The sequence below is a fragment of the Alnus glutinosa genome, chromosome 2 (assembly GCF_958979055.1).
Source record: "Alnus glutinosa chromosome 2, dhAlnGlut1.1, whole genome shotgun sequence".
NCBI lineage: Eukaryota > Viridiplantae > Streptophyta > Magnoliopsida > Fagales > Betulaceae > Alnus > Alnus glutinosa.
The window spans coordinates 26,568,891-26,593,426 of NC_084887.1; the positions used below are offsets into that span (position 1 = coordinate 26,568,891).

Sequence of the window (24,536 nt, forward strand, 5' to 3'; positions counted from 1 at the left end):
GTCGATTGTAATGATCAAGCATTGGAGTTCTCGTTAGTGGCCCAAAAAAGATGAGGGAGGAAGTTGCTGCTATTTGTCCATCTGGTTCGGCAAATAACCTACATTTCGACTCTATCTGCTTTCGTTGGTTGCATGAATGTAAGCTTTGTGTTTCTCTCCCCAGATTCAAAGCAAGCCACACTTAAAATTGTCCTTAAAAATAGACGTTCCCCTTACTAAAACATTGCTTTGAAAGAACGGCAACGTTCTGATATACAAACAAATTTCTTAAATTTGTTAAACATTACAACTTAATGGAACTCGGCCAATAAAAATTCATAAAGAATAAAGGTTCATCCACTGCGACATGCTCAAACTCCATTAGGTCAGCCAGCCGCCTTAATGGGTCGAACAAGCGTGTCGACAACATAACGACGCATTACCACACGCAGTCGCCAAGCCGTGAGCAAAAACACATACACAACATACCAAAAGAATTGACTAATATTGAATTGCATCTGAAGTTAAAATCTATGAAACCAGTTAAACTGCTAGCAAAGAAAGATGGAAAGGGCTAAACTCCGAAGAGAGCATAAATGTAATGGGAAACTAAATATATCCCCTTACTTGAAAAAGATAGTCCACATGTTACAAGTCCATCAGAGATGGGGGGTAAGTACACATGAAATCAGAATCAATACAAGCAAATACATCTATAGCATCCAAAAATGAACGGAGCAATAGGAACAAAATATTATGTGAAAGAAGAAAAATTGAATAGAATATAATAAATGGATTTCAAGTGAACCTTGAATCCATCTATGTGACACTGGGGCAAGCCATGAAGAACCTGATACCGAGGAACTGTAGACTTTTATGTACACACTCTCTCTCTCTCTCTCGCTCTCCACCGATAACCTAATAGGATTATGAAATTTAAGATGACCAAATCCTCGAATCATGAACTGGTGCCAAGTGGTCTCGCCCACCAAAAATGCAATGAAAATATGAGCCATCAACCAACATCAAATCAGCCATTTATTAATACTTGTAGCCAGAAGAACCAGACGGTGGTGGTGGAGGCGGCATCCGATTAGGAGTACGCCGGCTGCCGGAGTTTGAACCAGAGTTCACATCCCCATTTTGTGCTGGATCGCTGTGATGTCGACTGTGACCGTTGGATCCAGACCTAGAATAATCACCGTATGAATTGTAGTCAACAGAGCCATTAGCAGCTGCATCAAATGCAGATCTCCAGTCATCACCAGATGAACCATTGGTTCTAGGGCTGCTTTCTGAAATAGGTAACAGAAATTTATGTCATAAAACAATTCAGGAGAAAAATAACATTAAGATCAACATTAAGAGACTGCAGAGACTTCAAATAGCATCCCTATTGGGGGGAAAAACAATTAAACACAAATATAAAAATTCTATATCCTCCTACGCAATGTCGAGACCTTGCTCTTACAGATCAACTGGTGAAAGGGGGATATGGAACAAGTTGAAACACCCTCAATTCAAGCTGCGCACAAGAGGCCTCTTGTGCCCCTGAAGATCTGTCTGGCGGGCAGCCCCGCAGATCAACACCATGGAGACTAATTTCAGAAGCTTTGTTGTTCTTTTTTCTTTTTTTGTAGAAACACTTCTCAGTTCGTTTTTTAAAAATACTAAAAATTGTACCAAACGAATTTTCTTTTGTGGACCCCATATACAACTATTTTCAAACCCAAAACACTTATCAAAACCTTACCAAACCAACCCTATGTTTCCATCTCCAGATTGATTTCTCCACAAACATTTATGTTACAAAAAAAGTTGACTCCAGTTTTAGTTCATGGTATAATGTAAATGAATTTGATTTAGCCATTGTTCATAAAAAGCAGACATTTGTAAGTGTTTTGAGATGGTGAACAGCATAAACCAGTAATCTTTTGCGTTCAGACCAGCGAGAGAGAGAGAGAAAGAACTTTTTTTAAGTACATACCTGCACCGCCACCATTAGACCAGCTGGAGGCAGCAGAAGCTCGGTTGTCGTGAATGCTGAGTTGGCGTGTTAGTTTTGAAAGGAGAGAAGATTGTTTTTGGCAGCGCTCCCTCTTACGCTTTACATTCTGGTCCTCTTGAAGCAGCTCTTCAATCCTTGCTGTACTTTGTGCGCTGCCCATGAGCAATAATAAACATGATCAAGTAAAAAATTTTGTTCTCAAATGAACTAAAAGACTGTACAATTAGTAGCCACATACTGCAGGAGAGTATGAAGCACATTCACCAGACAGAGTTAGAGAACAAGAAGGCAACCTCTCAGCTCTTCTTGGACAAGCACAAGCTTGAAAAAAAATCATAGTAGTGAACATAAACAACAAATGTGGAGTAAATAGAGAAGCATTAAACCTGATGGAGCTATACAACTGGTTTAGCATGTCTTCCTTGGCTTTCTCGACTTGGCAAAGAACAACTGCCTGCTCAACAAGTTAATCCCAAATGTATTCTATCACTTCACAAATTGACTGTGAGGATGAAAAATGCAAAGTTGATAATAAAAGCTTACTTTAGGGACATTAGCAGCCAAACTGTTCAAAACTGCTTCAACATAACCACGTACTTCTTGAGACATCCACCGAAGCTCTTCTTCCGGATCAGCAGGTTTTCGAGCCATCATATCCTTTAAGAGTGGGGGAGGGACAGAAAGAATACTAAGTAAACAACAATTTGGTGCAATAACATTTATGAATTGCTAAAGCAAAATAGAGGTTAGCAGGTGGTTCCATCAAAATTACAATGGGAAATTAACATTTAAGGAAATTCCAATGGCCAAAAATAAATCCCGAAGCAAGAAAAGTAGAGTGCAAATTTGACATTGATGCCAATAAACTGAAGAAAATGGCAGAAACCCAAAAAAATTGTTAAAATAAAGAAAGAAGTTATACAAACAGCCATCAGTTGCTACATGAAAGAACTTGCATAATAGCAGCCATAAGTTAGTAACTCACCAGAGAACCATCAGAAAGACTTTGTCGCATACCACCTTCATTGGATGCACCCTTCAATTGTCCTCCTTTAGAAGGTTGAATAACACTTCTTATCTTATTCATCCATTCAATCTTATCGGTCATACTCTCAGCCTTCAAAAAAACAGCGCTATGGGCTGCAAGATAATTGGAGATTGCATTGAAAATAGGCTTGCAAACTCAAAATAACAAAAATGGGGGGTGAGGCAATGTCCACATCAAAGAAACTACATTGATCAAAGGAAATGGCATACCTTTCAAAACGGTTTTGTATGGAACCTTGCTAGTGATCTTGAACACAAGACTGGGTGCTTTTCCAGAATCTGGTCCATTAGCCTTCTTATCCTTTGAACTCTTTGGTGGAGGTTCTTCCTCATCTGAGGCCTCTTCAATAATACATTCCTGCATAATAATTATATAAGTTGGGTCATCGTGCTATTAGTATGATGTACCATAACAAATGATTTTTTGAAGTTTAGACTACCCTTCACGGGCGTGGGTAGGCATGTATAAGCTGTGTGTATGTGTAAATGTAGTTCATCCATAAATCAATCAAGATGAAAATGCTAATAGGCATTGTCTACCCAACCAAAAGATGAGCAGGCTTATGAGATATGTCCAATTCTACTATTAGAATACTAATTAAATAATTTAATTCACCGTTTCTTATCAACTTAAATTTTTTTATAAATGGCAAGAGAGATTCGAACTAGTGACCTCTTCTTTATGAGGCGTGGTCCTTAGCCGATTGAACAACCCGCTTAGAGTTGATAATTGATGAACTAACATAGTATCAGAGCAGATCCGTAATTCACCTCCCCTTTTAATTAAATATTTCGTGTACTATGCCTCATTTCTTGAAGGGGTATTTTAGCGCACAACTAAATGGAAGTATTAATATATTAATTAAATTTATTGTTTCCTATTATAGCTTAATCTTTTGAGATAACTGGCAATGTAACACTACAATACCATCTACGATGTCATTTGTATTTCTAAGAGCAATTGATTTTCTAGAAACAACTTTGACGTTTAAATAGAAGTAGATTATCAGGAGACCCAATGTGTTCCACAATTTTACTCTATGGAAGATAGCCAACATGAGATTTTTTTTCTGATAAGTTATTGGCCTCAAAGGGAGGAAATGGGAGATTCGAACTAGCGATTTCCACTTCATGAGCTATCCCTTGGGGTTATTGTCAACAGGAGATTTGACTTACTTCTCTCATTATTATGATTAAAAAATGAAAAAACAACCTCAAACTTGGGATTCCCAATGAACATAGTAAAGTCAAACCGTTCTAGGCATCAATTTCCCTTAGTATTTCCATGTTAAAAAAATCCAATTGCTTTCAGTTTATATGAGCAAAACTCAATAGCCACAATAAGTGTTTAAAAGATACTTTCACTTTTACAAGAACATTTTTGCCTAGAACTTTTTTGTCATGGCCATCTTATCAAATGCGAATTGAGCATTTAGAAAGATACAATCTTTTATATTAATTTGTTTAATAACCTGAGGTTTACATATTAAATATTTTAGATGCCCAACATTGCAGAGCAATAATAAACGATACAGGTATGGCTTTTTAGCTAAGTGAAACCCCATATCTGCTCACTACATCAAATAAATTTTGTATTTCATGTACATAATAGATTTTCTGAAATTTGGACCCTAGACAAAACTGGTTGCAGACCTTCAACCCCACAATCCCATACCATAAGGAAAGAATGAATATGCCCAGTTAAAAGATCGGGAGAAAGCTCTCGCCACAACACCCTCCCCGTAATTAAACACATACACCAGAATTTATGTGCTCATGTCTGAATCCACAATTTAATACCCCAAGAATCGTTTATGCATCCTGCCCAGCTTTATCAAGGATGATAGAATTCTAAACAGTAAAAAGGATTCCCAATAATTTCGGAAACAAACTTACTAATCTCAGATCTGAAACTACACAAGTATCAACAGTTTTCCTTACCTCCAAAGTGATAACTCCGCGAAAATCTCGTTGTTCTAGCTTTTTAGTGTAACCAAGCTGTAGAATAAAGGAGAGGTCAAAGTAAATCCTACAGATCACAATTACAATAATGGAAGTAGCTGCATAAGCAATGACTAAGTGTATTATATTACAAGAGTTCACATGTCTAGATACAATAGAACCCCAATTTGTACATGTAAGTTTGAATTTGGCAGGCTTGGAACAAACGTTACAAACCTTTCCAGTCTTCGCATTCAAAACAAACCACCGCCGGCTCCATCCATTAGTTTTTGCACTTTTCTTTAACATATAACCTGCAGAAAATAAAACAAGATATGCACAGTTAATCAAATGCCACTTTCCAACGAAGTTGCGCTATGGCTCAAATAAGTCATTAAGTTCTCGAGTTATATGGTCATAGTTGCCCCCAAAAGCCAACATGACCACCAGAAACAGCTATTGTAATTGCCCCAAGAATTCTATTTCGGCACAAAATGCACTTCCTACACACAAAAGAAAAATGCCCCATAAAAAGGACCTAGAGCTAGTACCGCTGCATAAGAACATCATTTTACCCAGAAGAAATTATTTAGCTAAATGCTTAAGTAATTTTCATAACATGAAACATTTTAACAATGTAATAAATGTTATGTGACCAATGTCATAAATGTTATGTGACTAAACCAGCTTCAATCTCCATAACCAACATGTTTTCCCCTTTTTAATATTAAAATTAGGAGAGGAAGGGGTATGGCTTCCAGATCCCAGAACTCAATGACACCATGAATCAATGAACATGCTCCAAAGATAATTGTCCCATGGATTTCCTCTCATTCTTGTATCATCGATCAATAAGAAGATTTTAATTTTCAAAGACAACTGTCCCATGGATTTTCCTCCCATTCTTTTATCATGGATCAATATGGAGATTTTCATTCTGTGTACGCTCTTCCACTATTTTTTGTAACAAAGAAATTAGGAAGAGTATCAAAGACTAGTAATGATGGATTTTGGAACCCTAGTATCCAGATTCTCGTAAGTAGAACCTAGTAGCATAATGTGTATGTAATTTGCAAACAAACCTGCTGTTATTTCTCCTTCAGAACCTGCAGTCTTTAAACCCGAACCCTCCTGTACTTCTTTCTCTGCCTGGCCAGGTTTTTCCTTCATTGATTTCAAACTTCCACCAGTTTGCTGACCACCTGTTTGAGGACTAGTTGCCTGGGGCATGGAAACAAAAAAATTACAATGAGCAAAGCATACTAAGAAGGAAAAAAATAAGTGAATTAACAAGCTATATAGTTAAGGAAAGAAAGAGCAACAAAATCCACTCAATATACTTGTTCTTCTAAAACACGTATCCAATTTTTTTGGTAAGTACAACTCATATCCAATTAATATCAGAGAAAAGGGATCTCCTACCCTGTTTAGTATTCCTTGCTCTGCCTCTTGTCCTTTTTTTGAGGATCGAGTTTTTAGCTCCTCCTCTCGGCGCTGTCTCTCCATCCTACAGGATAAATTAACAAATCAACCAAATAAGCTGCAGGTAAATATTGGAAAAGAATAACAAATCATTTCATACATAAGCAACAATGACACAGCTGTAAAAGTATCTTCCTCAATAAATTATGCAAAACAGAAATAGGCATGCCACCTGGCAAATTTTTAGATTTTAACAACAATTTTACACAAATTTGCAAGCAATTAACCAATGCTAAACATGTTATAATCTGAAACCAAATGCTATATAACATGTTAAAATCTGAAACCATATGCTACAAAACATATTTTCAGGTGGAAAAAACAAACATTACCTCCTTTGCACCAAACGGATAAAATGTTGGGGGGGCACAAAAGCTCGCTCCATATCAACTAGTGCAACAACCATTTTCTTTGCTTCACTCTTAAACGCATCTAAGGCAGCACTTGCAATGGTCACAACCTTGTACAAGATTAAGATTGTGTAAATTTCACAAGACAATAAAAATAAAAAAGAAGTGAATTTAACCACAGACTTGTAGTAATAAAATTAAACAGAATAATATAAAAAAAGAAAAAGTTAAAGAGGAAAACTTTGACAAGAAACCAACGCCCCATACCTCTCTCTTGAAAGGAGGGTATCTTCCAAGACCTGGTGTAGCATTTGCCGCAGCAGAAACTATATCTACCAGAACACGGTGTACCTAATTTACCAGTCAGCAATCAATTAATAAGGAAGTGATCAGAGTTTACAATAATAAAAAATAAATAGTATACAGGAGTGCATAGAATGCATGTATTAACTGAGGACAAGCTATTTGAAATCAAATATCTAAAAACACTTCTTGTTCCAAAAGTTTATTCATCATCTACTACGTGAAGGCAGATTGGAAAGCCCAAGAAATGTTAGCGTCTTTTATAAAACAAGGACATGTAGTGTTCTACGGCCCACCTCCAGCCTTCAACAGTAGTTATAAACAAGGACATGTAGTGTTCTACGGTCATCAAGCCTTCAACAGTAATTACATAGCAGAAAACGAGACTTGGAAAGCCCACTAAAGATCATAAGTTAGAATCTAGATGGTCTACCTTTATGAACAAATAGAGTAATGAAGCTACAAGAAATTCAAATTATACTACAGCAAAAGGCACTAAACACCTAGATTTACCTCATCAACACAAAGCCGTGATGGTTCTTTTGCAAGCTCCAAGACACCTTTAATTAAGGATCTTAAACCCTTTTCAGGGGATATGAGATATGGCTGATAACCATCCGCTTCCAACACAATCTAATACAAAATTTGAAAATGAAAAGGTCATAGAAAGACCCAAAAAGAAACCTTGAAACCAAGGCAAGATATTCTTCAGTAAGGAAATTGGGAGAAAGAGAAGACAAAGTATACCCTCTTGACATTGTTGATATCAAAATGTCTGTCCAAAGGAAGCTGCTTGATTCTATTTGGAAAGTTCCCCTCGAAACTGGCAACAATTTTCCAACCAGAACCCTGCAAAAAAAATTAGTTTCAGCAACCGCTAGGACTCATGAATCAAGAAACTGAATGGCAATTAAAAGAATAATAATATTCATGATCATCATAAGAATATAATTAGCTGCTGAATGCTGCAACTAGTTTCAGTAACTCTAAAAAATGAGGCAATTGTTACTGCCAAAGGCTATCCAATTTTAAGAGCAGAGTCACCATGTGAACAAAGCTGGTGAAAGAACCAGATGAAATTGACAAATGGATTACTTTAACCAAAAACAAAAGTACTTGAAGCAAAATGACATATCTTACACAGAGCTTCATGAGGAAAAATACAGGAAAAGTGGAAGAGGAATTGATGAAAATCAAACGGTAGTAAAATCGATTTTGATCCACCCATCTTACATTAGCGCACCTATGTACCACAAAATTGTCTTCATACCACATACATGGTCTTCTTGAAATAAAGTTCAAGCAAACCTGCACCTAAAGATCCTTGACTCACTCAGTACACTCAATGTTTTATAAGGACCCTGAGCTTGTTAATCACAGCTTGAAAAACACCCAACTAAAATTTAAAGTTCTCTTTTGCAGTTCTTTTATTTGTAAGAGAATTCTTTCGCAGTTCTAAAAAATCTCTCTTTCAAATTCACCTTCAAAACCTGCCAGCTTTAGAGAATCCACTAGATTGGGATTGCCTCCATTTTTGGAAGGTAAGCTCCTCCTTGGAGATCAGCTCATTTCTAGTTGATAAGGTTGGTTCATTAGATAATTGGGGGTGCTTGTTATGCTATAATAAGATGAGCAGCAACTAAAACCTCCTGCACAACTTTGGACATCTCTCACCTTCTTTTAGGAAAAAAAAAATAAGTGAGAGCAAACTTCTTGACTAATGGTGAGGAGAATTTCTTGACTGTGAGAAGGAATATATAATAGATAGATTTCAGCGCACAATTATATCCACCTCAGAGGAGGGGATGGGTTTCTTTTTCTCTCTTTTATTGCTTTCCTTTGTCTTTTATCTGTAACTCCATAATGCTCTTAATTTCTGTCTCATGCAATACATACACTAAGATTGATCGCCCAGAGACCTTGTTGGCCAAAATACCGAAACACTTTTATCAATAAATTGAAGGAATTAGAAAGATATTTGCAACAAAATTCATCTAGTCATTGGCAGAAGAATTTTATGCTTGAGACTTATTTTAAAAAATTCAATAACTATACATATAAACAACAAAAAAAAGAAACCCTCACCTCACCAGATGTAACATGCAGGAGAAACTTATCCTCAAACTCACGGCAAAGTTCCAAAGCTAGAGCTCGGGTGCCCTCAGAGCTTTGGACCATCTGCTCACCAAGCCTCACCAGCTCATCCTGAACTATTTGAGACTTCCCCTGTAACCTGCATAAATGTAAAACAGGCATTGATAGAAACCCAATTAACTGGAAAAATAATATCATACTTGGCAGAAGAAAGATTATATGCATCCACTCAAAAGAAATTGTTTCAGGAAAGGGTATTCCATCTGATGATTATATGTAGGCATCCATATTTTCACGTGTAAAACACTTGCTAAACTGGATTTATTGGTTCAATGCAACCTGCATGCCAGCACTACTTGTAAGTCTCAACTCTAAAACCAATTTAGACAGCTAAAAGTTTAGCAGAGATTTAAATGAATCAGTTATAATAAAAAAAATTAGCATCTGAAAACTTCTTCAGCTAGGTCTTATCCTGCATATGTAGTTAAACTCCAAAATCCAAAGTTCTCATAAATGATAACAAAAGAGAGGAAACAAAGTCACATTTATCAGTACTAAAAACATTAGGGATTAAAAGAAAAAAAAATACTATAAAAAAAAACTAATCTAGAGGATGCATGAAAACACAAAAAGGTCAAAACAGAATGTCATATAGTATCAGCAAAACACTCACCCAGAAAGGAGATTCGGAAGCCGAACTTTCATACGTTTGCGAATCTGCTGTGCCAGGGCATCCACCAAAGCTATTCTCCCAAGCTTACTTTGTGGGGCTCCAGTTAGTATGGACTTAAGACTTTCACTCTCTGCTTTCCATGCAGTTTCCAAGGAACTCTCTGAGCCAATAGATCCAGATTGTGCAGAGGCAATCGAAACTGATTGACCTATTAAAGCAACCCATGGAATATCGGATGTCCTTGATGGCCCCTGATTTAACAGGAGAGCCTGAACTGCAGCAAGAGATTTCTGGTCTGATGCAGCTTGATCTATTTTACTAATTACACCAATGGTTCTGGTACCTGTAATCAACATTTAATTCCCACTTAATTACTTTCAAAATCAAATGATTAACAAAGAGAAACATGAGAGGGGAGGAAGAGGATGAATGCATTGGACACCAAGGGGAATAAAAGCGCATGAACTTTAGGACAGCAAGGCTCCATATGCACCAATAAGGCACTAATTGCAGTAGAATCAAGTTCATATGAAGGGATAAAGTCAAATTTAACCTCCTTTCCCCAGGAAAAAAGCTACAAACATAAAATAAATTTACCATCTCCATCAAATTCCTTGACGATTCTCAAGGCTCGAGAAGAAGCAATTTCAGGCGCCTGAGCGGCAGGTACTATAACTAGCAGAATGGCATCGCTGAGCTCAGCATATTCACTAACCTAAGCAAGGACCATTAAAACATTATCAATCAAAACAGTTCCATTTCAACTACTCACTCAAACGCACTAAAACTATGACAGGACGATTCATCACAAACCTATTTGTTGAAAGTAGATAAAAAGAAAATATGAACCAAGCAAATTAGACACATCAAAAAGAACTTAATGCAAGAATGACAAGCTCTAGGGTCTAGGTCAGATAAATCCTTGAATCAAACAACAAAGGAAGTAGTACCCCCTACTTACCATCGACTCGTCCATTATCCGTTGATCCAGCCCAGGTAAATCAATCAACTTCAGGGGAGGTGCTGAGGAGAATCATGTCAGATGAAAATTTAAGAAATAACATCAAAGAAACCAATGAATCAAAGAATATACATGATATCAAGGAAGCAATGAACCATGTACAAACCCCAAGACATATGTCGGTCTAAGAACTTTAACAATATCTTCTGATGTCAGATCATAAGAATAGCATACAGATGCATGTAAATACAGAATTTCTATAAAGTAGCATTCATAATTACCATCCAAAGATAATATTAATCAATGCTGCCAAATTTCAATATATGCATCTACTTATGTTACCATTTGAGAGTTATCCCACAGTTGAAACGTAATAACCATGCAAAGAAGCACCTAAAGTTTTGATATAAATGTTTCCACAGTTTGCATGAGTTTAATTCCATGTACAGAGAAACATACTTAATACATAAAGCCCAAGTAAGATGGGCTATATATATTTCCCTCAGCATGTCTTAATTCCAGCTACTGAAAAGACAGATGAGACAAACTATCATAGATATCCCTGTTTTTCAATCATAAAAGTTCAAACACAAAATTTGCAAACTAAAGCATTTTGCTTCAAGGAGCTAAAGTACCCACAAACTGAAACATGAAGTTCAAGGAATTGCTTGATATATATAATAGGCGAGTTATCTCTTTCTAATCAGATTCATAACATGCATTCTAGAGGAAGAAAAGATAACAGAGCATACAAAATTACTTACAGTCTCAGAACATATTACTGAGAACAACCAAATATATAGTTTACATTTTTCTATTGTGAAATGGCTGGTCAGCATCACAGCTACTAATAATCTATGCAACTATCAGAGAGAGAAAAGGAAAAGCTACGATAATAGTAAAATCCTAAAAGTTTCTTTGCACCACAAGATATTGTCGGTACTACTAGCCACCACAAAATCTGGAGCTTAATCCCTTTCAACATCCAAATGTTGTTTAATGCCTCCACAAATTTTAAGTACTCCTGAACCTCTGGCAATATCAATGCAAGAATTTCACTTCTCATTTCCCAAATTAGGAAGTCATCCAGCAGACAAACATTTCTAGTTGAATCTTAAGCGCAAAGTGAAGAGAGGCAAGAACTATTATGAACCAACCTGTACTTGTGCGTAGCTTCAAATATATTTCATCTCGAGTCTTCCCTGATAAACCCTTACTCAATCTATCCTGTAGAGAATGCCGTAAAGCACCTGCAGAAAAACACGACAATCAAATAAGGCACATTAAACAGTTAAAGCAAACCAATAAGAACTCTTGCACAATGATCAAAGGATAGATATTTGAAACATTCCCCAGTATTTGTTACATTATCATAAACCCTGGTAACACAGGGATTGAAAGTGATGCAGGCATCACAAAGTTACTGCCTCGGAAGATTTTATTGGCCATTCTAGAACTGCTAGGGTAGGGCATTATACTGCTGAAGTCCTCAGAAGAAGCTTCTGATATTTGTTGTATTGAACAAAAGCAGTTGTAAACATGAAGTTATGGCTATAAGTGACAAAAAACTGTTGGTACTAACTTGCAGAAACTTGTTGAGATTTATTGTCAATCTGCAAAATGATTGATTTGCTGCTCAAAGATCCATCCCTCTGTAAATCAATGCTTATAGGAGCTCGAGTGGCACCATTTTCACCAGTTGGCTGAATGAAGAAGAGAAAGGAAGCTTAAGAATAAAGATTAAGCTTAACTGGGTTCTACCAAATATAAGAAATAATCAAAAAGAAAACAGCAAAGACTTAAAATCCAAGCTTACCAGAACAGGATGCCCAATTAAACTGTTCAGAACTGCAGACTTACCAGCACCCTATCCAATTTGTGGCAAACCGGCAAAAAAAAAAAAGTAACAAAAAAAGCAAATACATCAGGATCTCCAAACAGTGAAAACAGTATTGGACAGCATAAGAATGGCTACAATAAGAACAAATAACAGCCCAAGTCTGAATTGATCTTCTAACAGTTTCTTCTACCTTGTAAGCATAAATTAAACACAAAATTTGGAAACTCCACTTTTCAAATACAAAGTTTGGTAGCCGCCACCACCAAGGCAAAAAGTATGAAATAAGCTTACCCCAATTTGAAATTCAACATGCCCTCATTTAGAGTAAATATTTAAAAATAAATTTATCTAAAGGATATCAAAAACAGTTAAACGCAATTTAATCAATAGCAAAAGCCAATTCTATCTCCATAGTTATCAAAAGCCCCAATAACACTTTCGAGTAATTGAATCATAGTTCCTCAAGAGTAAAAGCTGTTTATACAAATCCGTTACAAGAATTAAGTCACAGTAACCACTCAAAACACAGAGCCATTAAGACATATACATATAGGGTCACATCAAATACTGACAGCCGAATATTAAATCTCTCTCCCTTTACATATGGAATTCAAAATCGAAAAAAAAGACTTAGGCTTACACAAATCAAAGTGATATCCCTCTCCCTAAACACAAATCTAAATTATCTAATCTACCTAGACATTGATACATGCATACATAAAGACATGAAAAGAGAAGTAGAATAAGAGAGATGACCGGGTGGACTTACAACATTGCCGAGAGCTACGACATTGAGGAAAGTGGAGGCCCTTCTAGAAGAACCGGAGCTTGAGCTTTCGTCAACATCTTCATCGGCAAGCAGAGCCGAGGCTTGCCGCATCGACTCCGACAGCTGAGTCAACTCTTCGATCGCCTCCATCGACACCAAACCGCTTTCCAAGATCACCGATCTGATCCCAACAATTAAATAAAAGTTCCCTTCAGATGATAAAACCCAAAAATACTGTGAGGAAAGGAGGTGGAGACGGATCGATCGGAGTGAAACGCTAAGAGACGGGAATGGAATCGTAGAGATCTGAGGGAATTAGATCTCTTTCTCTCTCTCTCTCTCTCTCTCTCTCTGCCTGTGTTTAGGGTTTGAATTTCAACGAGTCGAAAGGGAAAAAAATGACGAGAAGAAATGCGCAGAGAGCAACCACTCTCTCTCTCTCTCCACTTTCTCTCTCTATTTTATTTTGAATCTTGTTTTAACTCGGGGATCCCTTTTTTTCAATTTTAAATCTCTTTGCCGAACCGTGCTGTTTTCTCTCTTCTTCTTTTTTTCTTTTTTTTTTTCTTTTTTGTTTGGATCTGGATCCGTCGGTTAAACTTTTATTGTGTTTTAATTATTCAAAACTGCCTTATTTGAATCTATAGTAATCCAGGAAAAAATAAATAAAGATTGGAGCAAAAAGGTTGAGAGAAAAGAAAAATAAAATTGAAATGAAAAATAAAATTCACAGTTGCGCTCATGTACTGCGCGTGATTTCGCGGCCACATCAACCTCCGAAAAGACCCTACTCCATGCCAAGTGCCAACCCAAAAAAATAAAAATAAAGCAGACCTAATGCTTGCTAATATTTTTTAAGAATATTTTTTACTTTTTAGTAAAAAATAAATAAAAGCGCTAACAAGCAATAGAACCTATAAAATAGTTACAAAATATTTAAAATTATTTTCACCGTCACGACATATGGCAATCAAAAAATAAAGATACCATTTAAAAAGCAATATCAAACAAGTTCAAAGCCTTACTCTTTAAGCAAGAGGTATTAAAGCTTATCTATAAATAAGAAAAACATCTCTCTTTTTTTTAAATCAATAAAACTTTTCTTGACAATTAAGGCTTTCGGTTGTTTTCATGTAAAATATTTTTTGTTAAAAAAAATCAGCTAAAATTATTTTTTGAAAAAATTAGTTATTTTTTTATGTTTGTTTGCAACCTTAAAAAAATTTTGGAAAACATTTTTCGACTTCCGCTCGTACAAAAAAATGCCGAATATTTATTATAATTTCATAGTAATATGATGAGCTGTAAGAAATAAAAAGAGACAACGAATATGAATTGCATAGAAAGAGAGTGTGTGATAATAGAAAGCCTTCTAGAGTAAAATTAAAATCTAGTGCAATTGGTTCGATAAGAAAAATGGCTACAGATGGCCATTAGTTTAGTCATCGATGAGGGTTGGATATGGACCCAAAGGATCAGTACTCAACCCTCCATTAAAAGGTGAAAAATAAAGACTCTTAATTAACGTGTGAGTGATCAATTGTGCAACAAAATATTAAATGTAAAATTTAAAATAGATAAATATTTTATTGACAAAATTTAAACTCTTATCAAGAGAAAAAAAAAACTACTATGGGGCAACTAAACCTGAAAATTCACTAGCAGAAGACAAAACAAGTTACAAAACAGTAATACTCACATAACCCGATGCAGTAGTCCTACATCTAACTATAACACGTACCTATATGTGAACGCCTCCCAACCAGACCTCTTGTCTGAAAGGGTCTTCAATGTACTCATTTAACTTAGGACTCATCTCTAAACTAGACTTCAATTGATCAAATCACACAACATAAAAACTATAAGAAAGCTAGCAAATCTAAAAATATCTACCTAAACACCATCTCTTAGCACAATGGAATTCAGTCTCAAATTCTGTAAAAAATACATGCATAAAGACCTCTATATATAGGCTTTAGAAGACCTAATACAATATTAATTCGAAGTTCTCTGAGCGGCGTCCGGATCAAGATAGTGGGCTTCCGATCGGCAAACAGCAATTGACTTTCTTTCATGCAATATCACACATTTTTTCATTAATCTTCTGTCTCCGCGTCCGAACGATGTTATCTTAGTGTCCGGACGGTTACATGTTGTCTTCACTGTGGTTGATGTCTACTAGTTGTTTAGATACTTCTCGAACACTGAAGGGCGTCTATACGCTTCCTCTAGGCCGTCCGGGCAGTAATAAGGAAATCGCATTTGTTGAGCTGTACCACGCGCATAAGCTTCCGGACAACCGGAAAAATGCCTTTCTGAAGCCGGTAATACTGAAACTTGTCATATTAAGGCTTTTCATGTTGGAAAAATAATATCTGAATATTCTGAAGACTCCGAATAATTACGACATCCATGTTATAGTAGCACACTTACAGTATAGTGATTTTGTCAACAGAATGCAGCCAATAAACTAACACAATAGCTAAATAAAATTTGCTCCAAGCATTTCGCTAAAAAAAACCACTTAAATAGCCTTAAGCTTTCATTCTTGTATTTCCATTATCATTATTTGATAATTTATATGTTTATCTTCGTGTAACATATTTTCTATCAATTGAGAATTTTTTTTTGGAAAAATCAGTGATATTATGTTGTTTGGCTTTTATAAGTTAAAACTTAAAACGACCCTGACAATGTTTTTCTGCGATCTGGCTTGCATTGAAAATCGTCATATATGTTATTGTCCTCTCTCTCAATACCTACATCCCTAGGAGGCTAGGACCCCCAATTGATGCTTTACGAATGGAATCTTAATGATTTTTTATTTTATTTTTTCTCATTTTTCAAATGTGATGCACCCGAAATACTACAAGTTCCCCCCATCCCCCCCCCCCCCCCCCTAAAAAAGGTTAATATTATGGCATTAATATTGAATAAGAATGCATACCCAACATCTCTTATTGATTTAGTAATTGAAAATGCAACAAAATCATTGAAATATGATTTGCTCCAATCAAGCAATGATATTATGGAAAGTAAAAAGTTGATTAAGCTGTTCATACTAATTAAATTTATAGTAATAGTAGATTAGAACCTTAAGATGAGTGATGGATCCAATAATTTTTTTCTAAGGGGCCAACTACGTGATCCAAAATTCATAACTAAGTTCAAATTCAAAACTACGTGGTACTATGTAGGCTTGGCAATTCGGGTTGCCGTGTCAACCCATTTAGTTGGCGTGTGAACCCATCGGATTAGCATGTCAACTCATTTAACTAATTTGGTAAAAAATATGTAATTATCGCGTCATAAATGTGTTATAAACGGGTTGATGGGTCATAAACGTGTCATAAACAGGTTGGTGGATCATAAACGGGTCATAAACGCATAAACCCAAACCCTATATATTCGTGTCGTGTTCGTGTCGGATTCGTGGGTCGTGTCAAAATTACCAAGCCTAGTAATATGGGGGAATCAACAAAAAAATAAATAAAAAAAAAAAGAAGGAGAAGAATAACCAAGTGAAAAGAGTGACCGTCGAAGCCCCTTTTAGTAAATGACTGACCCTATTAATATGAAACGATCCCATTAATATTATAAGATAGTTGTAAGATGAAAATGTGATACATACCGTACTCTTTAAAAATATTAGTTTAGTCCTTTGTTTTTTTTATTTTTTTGTTCTTTTTCAGAAATTTTGGGTTAGGGACCCTTGTCTCCACTATTGCCTAAGATATATATATATATATATATATATATATATATATATATATATATATATATATTTTATTATTATTTTTTTTAAAAAAAATAGACTCATATTTTGATTGTGATATGAATTCTATTATAGACAATTCATGAAAAATTGAAAGCTCATTGTCACAAGTGTTAACTTGATCTTTTCAGGCACCAATCAATACAAGCACGTTACATAAATAAATAAAATGGTCCCAGAGTCGATCGTGTTTTTTGGAGGGTAATAATAATAATAATAATGGTCACATTCATGAATGATGAATGGCCATTGTCAGAGCTACATTTCTTCGATCCACGTAAGCTCTAAGCACTCCATCGAACAAAATAATACATCAGAGTAACACAGAGAAGTTAAAATTCATTAACGCATAATAAATATATTGTCACATTATTTAATAATTTAAATAAAATATAACATTATATACAAAATTAAATACAACAAAACAAATTGCTATATATCATCGAATCCCTCTTACAATTAGAGAGATATTTTTACTGGAATATTGCGTTAATGTAAATCTATTCGAATTGCAAGAGGAATCCAGAACGACCAGACATTGCAGAAAGGTTACGTTGCGGTCGGTGTTGGACTCTGTGATTTAAATAACAATAAATATGATTTCTTTTTTATTTGTGGCTTTGAATATGGTCGGCGTAGAAAAATGAGGAGACTGGCTAATAATAATTAATAATAATAAGTGGTTGTCCCACATCGTTGGAAAATGACATCTCCTCCATTCAAAAAAGGCCTTTAATCAAAATAAAAATAAAAATTAAAAAAAAAAAACAAAAACAAAGGGCCTAGCCATGGGCCGGGTTACCATAAAAGGTTGGGTGGATGTCAAGGATAGCTTACCCAATGTTTTTCGAAAAGTTTGAATTTGCCCTTAAAAAACCAAAGCCCCATTCAGCCAAGCGGGTCTCTTTCACATAGACCCCATGTAACTTAGGGGTGTTTAGTCTATCGGTAGTCGGTAACCGAGTATTAATTGATAACCAATAAATTGATTGACCACTTTTGTTATCGGTTGAAAATGACTGGTAATCAGTCCTATCGGAACGGTTATCGATTTTAAAAAATATTTAAACCGGTAATCAGGTGTGTATATATATATATATAATAAAATTATAAGCTCTAGGGTTTTACTTTTCAGTTTTCGTTCCAACTTTTCTGGCCAAAAAAGATGCATGGAAATGTTTTTTATAAAAGTGCTAAAAACGTGTATATGAAGCCCAAAAAATTGGCTCAACCAAAAGACCCGGTGTTTTTAAAATTCGGTTACTAGTGCGGACTAACCGTTTAACTGGCTATCCAGTTACTTAAGTGGGTTGTAAATTTTGGCCAACCGGCTACCCCGATTACGGTTACGGTTACTAATTTTAGCTAATAACAGGTAATTATAACCGGGTTTTTACCTCTAGCCATGTTTAAGGCACTGCTAGCCTTACACAGCTAATTAACCTCTACAAGTATTTTAGTTGAAGGAGTATTTTTGTATGAAATTTGTGAAAGAATTTGAGAACTTTGTTTTGGTTGACTTATAACAGTAGTAGCAAATACCCAACAATTTTTCCTGTATTTAGATAATCAAGCTACGTTTTGCTTCTCTTGGCAAAATATATACCACAATAGATTCATTTAATTTTTTAATATATCATTAAAATAATATTTGTTACTTTTACTTTTTTTTCTTTATTCCATAAACATTTTCTTTTCACTCTCAATCTCTCTCTCGTCTAGTCGTCTGTGTTTCTCTCATCTTCGTCTTCTCTCTCAATCTCTCTCTCTCTCTCTCACATCTACGTCTCTCTCATGCCAGGAGGATGGCATCTTTAAACCTACTCCTCATCCTCCTTGCATTCAACAGCTGCTCCTTCGGCATGAGATTGACCTGAATGGCACTTGTAAATAACTGGAACCTCAACCTCAATTGTTCAATGTTTTGAATGTCATCCAAGTGTTGAATGTCATCCAAGTGTTGAAATAACTACACGGCTGCCCCATCAAAATAGGAATAGATTGACTACCAAATCTGAATGTCCACGACGTAAATCAGAACAACATGAAGCCACAACAGCCGAATAATTCTAAATGTCATATAAGTGTTTATAAAAAATGAAGTGGCTTATTCATCAAAAAAATAAATAAAAAAATAAGGTGGCTTTTAAAATTATTATTTGATCAAAATTACTATTTAATCAATCAGACACTCAAATTTTAAAAACCACCTCATTTTTTGATTTATATAACATTTAGAATTACTCACCCAACCGCTGATCTGTTGCTATGTTTGAAAATCAAATACCATTCATAATGCAGGTCCTTCAGATCCTACAATGCTTTTGTCGAAGTGATCATGGGTTTGCCCTGGAGAAAATAGCTTAGTAATCACCGCAACCCAAAACAAAGAGTACTTTATGTTATCCACAAAAGTCGTGTTCTGAAACCACCATGACAACATGTAGAACGAGAGTACAAATCTTAAGACTTTAAGGTGATGGAATTGATGAAAATCTGGAACTGCTTGAAATCTGAACAAATTCTTGACTTGGACTTACCGGTGATGGAATTTGACGGCCAGTGGAGAGAGGCGTTGCTAAAACAAGCTTGGACTTGGAAATGTGTTGGAGAGATCGAGGCGCAATAGTGGAGAGATAGAGCGGCGTAATTGGAGAGACATCCGTGTTTTTTTTAATTATTAAAATAATGCATTGGGTAGCTACAGTACTACCGAATGTATTGGGTAGCACTGTAGCTACCAAAGGGTTTAGCATAAATTTAGAAAAATTGATGTGGATTGTTTTTTTTTACTTTTTTCAAATTTTTTCTATATTTATAAAAGGAAATCACGTATAGAACACATGCTACTAGTGTTCTTAGTCAATAGCCAAAATGAATGTCATTCTTATTTATAACCAAAGCTCTGTACAAGAGATTTACAGAGAGTATAGAGACACCAAATCCTAGAGTGCACAGTTGTCGCATGAAACATGAACTGAGTTGGACCGTAATTGGCAGGTGGTGAATTTGCTGTCACGGGAAACAAAGAGGGTGGCTGGGCGTGAAGCAGGGAGAATACTCTTATGTATAAAGGATCCGTTCCTCTCCCGTTGAAAGAAACAGGAGAGGATCCTCATGCATGGAGGTGGGAGTAGTTTCAGCAGATGTGACCCTGCAATTAATAGCAAGACTTTCTGTGGTTGACTCACGTGTGATCATTCACGTTAACAGCCAGTGCCAGTGGCATGGCATCTTGGAGACACCGGCGGACAAAAACCAATCAACTACTGCAGCATCTCAGTAGTAGTGTCACTGAAATCTAAAAGGAATATAGAACATCCACAATCGTGCCAACATTTGTACATTTTAGTAAGACAAACCAATCATAATGACAACACTGACAGGGCCAGGGGACCCGCTCTTAACAAGTAGAAAAAAAAAATGGGTGGTTTGTTTTTCCTTCTAAAAATAAAAATATTAACAAATAATTCAAATACAAAATATTCTTAAAAGTATAAGAAATGGGTTTGGAGGATGGGCTAGTTCCACAACAGTAGAGTTCCTTCTGGGCCTTTTTGTGGGTAATATTGGGCAAAATATAGGTGTATACTTCTATTTCAGAATTTTCTTATCTTAATTATGAGTGTTTAAAGTTTTTTTTTTTTTTTTTTTTTTGATGAATATGAGTTTCTAAAGTTTGAATATTAAAAAAAAAAAAGGTGATAATAGGATAATTTTTTATAAGTTAGGATCATATTAGAATGGTTAAAATAAGTCTTAAAGCTGTATGGAGATCATGAGTGGATCTTCATATGTATATGTAAAAATGAACATGATTATTTCCTACCAAACTATTTTTCATAAAAGGTAATGTAGGAATAATTCCTTCTTAATTTTCAAGAGGTGGCTAGGGTTTAAGTATAGGCTTTCCTATATTTTATTTTTTTTAGGGTGGATTAGATTTTTAAAAAAATAAAATTAATTTGATATTAGGGTTTTCCAAATAACTTTAGAGCAACTATATTTTGTTTGTTTGTTTTTTATTTTTTATTTTATTTTTTTTACAATATCGTATTGAATCTATTGATGCATGGGTAAACTCACACTTGAGCTGTCACACACCCAAGTACTAGGTCAGTCAAGTATTCAAATCTTGACAAAATAATGTTGAAAGCATGCTGACTTGTCAATCAAGGCAACCCCGAAGGAATGTATATATTTTTTCATTTTTGATTGATACTACCATTTAAGGAGTGATATTAGGTAAATAAACGTTAACAATGTCTTATCGTGGTAGAGCATATTCACAATGTTCTCTTTATAATTTTTTTAAATTTAATTCTAAAAGTTTATTTTAAGGACTTTAGTTAGTTACTTTTTTTAAACCATTAAACAACAAATTTTCTAAAAGATTATTACTTTAAATAAATACTATTTTTTTTCTATCATTCACAATAACTACCATGCATAAATACCATTGTCTTTAAATAAATACTATTTTATCTACGTTGGCACAATTTGCGAAAAACATTATTAAAAAAATTATAACATTATCTTTTTGGCCTTTTCAATCTAGGGAGAAAATTTGATAAATATTAAATTTAACATTTGCTAAAGAGCCTGTTATATGGGCATATATAGTTGTGGTTTTTGTTGATAATATAGAGAAAAACTAAATATGAAGAGGCTATTTTTTTTTTGAATGGATATGAAGAGGTTATTGTGAGTGCTTTTTAAGGTTTAAAATAATTTAGATTCATTTCGATCAACACTATCTTATTTCTCAATAAAAATGGGAGGAGACTGGAGAGCATATTCGACCTTGAAATTCTGTAATTTTTTTTTTCTTTTTACCATTTCTCATTTTACTCAAGACTGTTTCATTAGAAAAATGAATATATATATATATATATTTGTTAAAAATGAAAAAATGGTGGAATGAAAAATAACGTTAGAATAACCATTAATTTTCATGGTACATAAGAGAGTGACTATTCTAAGTGTTCAGGAATAGTCATTAATTGTGCATACAAAAACGTAACCTTAATGAGGTGATGTTACATACTAATTAATAATGTTATTATTAGGATATGTTCCAGGGGGTTCCTGTGATTAAAGAGTAGTAATAATTGCTGATTAAATAATCGAGAAACATATGATCAGGTAATTAACCATTTCCATAAATAAAAAACATACTGACATAATTAATTAGGTAATTAAGTACTATTCGATCTGTATATATAATTGTGAACGTGGTACGGCCTTTATTTTTGAAACAAAATGATTAGCTTGCACTTTATAACCATGTGTACAAGTTCAAATTCATTGCACTTCGACTGATAAACAAAAAAAGAAAGCAAATTAAGCTACCAAATATATGAAATAATTAAAAATAATAACAAATGGGGTGATAACATGCACTAATTAGTTGACATATATAGAGGGATTAGAATTACAGTATAAATAGTGGTATTCTCGTACATGATGATCCACAACCGGGAAATTAAGGTTTAGATCAAGAGTACGTGGGAGTAAATTATATATAAGAAAGAGGAGATCGAGATATCAGATATGGAAGGAATTGGTGCAAATTATAGAGTTGTGGTTGCGATGATGTTATTGGTTTTGGTTGTTGTAGCGGAAGCTGTTGACCCTTCTCCTTCTCCTTCTCCTTCTCCTTCTTCTCCCTCGTCGATACTGCATTTGAATAAGATTAATGCAAATAGTGATCGTTGCATTTTGAAATGCGGTGCAAAGTGTGCGTTGAAACTAAAACTCACCCTTATCACCTACATGCTCTGCTTCGATATATGCATGGTAGATTGTATGTTTTTACCACCTAATGCTGTCTCTACTTGTACTCGGAATTGTGCACATTCAAGGATCGCCAATTACATGCCTACAGGTATATATATATATATATATACATACAAGATAGATCAGTTTCATTACCATGCATGCATGCATAGCATCTTCTTCTCACTCTCTCATATAGTTCAATACTTCAATATTCCTTGCTAGAAAATATGGTAATTAAACTTCACTTTACCTTTTTGAATTATTGTCGTTTTTGCAATTAATTATCTCATTAAACTTAAAAAACTCTTAATTTAGTGTATCAATATTTCAACTTTTTTTTTTCTTTTTCAATTTCACTAATCCCTTAAGATTTTCTATTAAATCCCGTCAAAATTCTTAAAATATCTTTATATATTATATATTTCAAAGATTCAGTCGTGAGTATTTTTGTAAATTCTGTTAAATCCTGACCGATGCCTAAATTCTTGATTTTTTTTTTAAAAAAAAAATATGAAGGGTGTTTTTGAAATTTTGACACCCCTCAAATTAAGATTTTGTGAAATTAAGAATTTTTGAAATTTAAAAAAATAATTACAAATATAGTAAAAGTTTAGAGAGATTAAATAAAGTTTTCCTTAAAAAAAAAAATTAAATAAATAAGAATCTCATAGTAATTGTGGTCTTCATGTGACAGGTTTGCAAGAGGTGGAAAGTCACGTGGGGTCCTGCTACTCGGAATGCTCCAATAAGAATTAGACATTTGGTTCTGAAGACCTGTACAATTGTATGATCAGTCAGGAATGTCTTAATTAGACTCACAGTCACAGCCTATGTAGGGAGGGGTTAAGTTAATTTGTCATACAGTCATTAAATAATAATAAAAGTACTTAATTTTTAGTATTATGTATATATGTTCATTGCTTGTATGTGGTATGAAAAGGAATCTTCAAGTCCTACCTCCCCCACAACTATACAAGTAAGCATAAACAAAGTCAGGAATTGAAGTTCCCTTGCCAACCTGTAGAGGAGGTGAAAAATCATTTTCATCTATATATTTTTAAAAAAATTATTATTGAATTTATATGATCTCTAATGATAAATTTGAAAAAAAAAATGAATAGGAGATATTTGTTCACAACAAATATTGAGATAATTATTTTTTTAATAAATGAGAAAAACTTCGTATACATAGCTAATCATGAAATTATATTTAATTTACACTGATACATATATGGGTAAACTCCGAGCATCTTCAGTAGAGACGCGCGTACTACTTCTTTATCTCCAATTTATCTCTTATTCATGCTTTTTTAAATTTACCATTAGATCTCATTGAAATTCAATAATAAATCTTTTAAAAAATATAGATGAAAATGAAAAAAAAATGTGTTTCTCACTTTTCTAAACGACAATCGCATGTCGTCTCCCTTTTCCAACGACGGATCGTATGAAAAACGAAACGCTGTCGTCTCCGTTTTCAATGTCGTCTCACGACCGTTAAGAAAGCGCACTCCCGCCGTTGAGACAGTCAGT

General features: G+C 34.7%; 1 protein-coding gene across 1 annotated transcript; it reads right to left on the minus strand.

Annotated features, from left to right (window-relative positions):
* Window positions 1–572: 572 nt before the first annotated feature.
* Window positions 573–13,925, minus strand: LOC133862054 (dynamin-2A-like). Its single transcript, XM_062297906.1, has 22 exons — window positions 13,448–13,925; window positions 12,655–12,705; window positions 12,421–12,541; window positions 11,996–12,088; window positions 10,839–10,900; window positions 10,475–10,592; window positions 9,878–10,220; window positions 9,196–9,343; window positions 7,858–7,959; window positions 7,624–7,743; window positions 7,075–7,158; window positions 6,790–6,917; window positions 6,398–6,482; window positions 6,058–6,196; window positions 5,213–5,289; window positions 4,976–5,032; window positions 3,245–3,392; window positions 2,973–3,127; window positions 2,531–2,644; window positions 2,374–2,441; window positions 1,967–2,139; window positions 573–1,274 (listed from the first exon to the last, which is right to left on the minus strand). Exons 1-22 carry the CDS (start codon window positions 13,595–13,597, stop codon window positions 1,021–1,023), a joined length of 2,790 nt encoding a protein of 929 aa, XP_062153890.1. The 5' UTR covers window positions 13,598–13,925; the 3' UTR covers window positions 573–1,020.
* Between the last annotated feature and the right edge of the window lie 10,611 nt (window positions 13,926–24,536).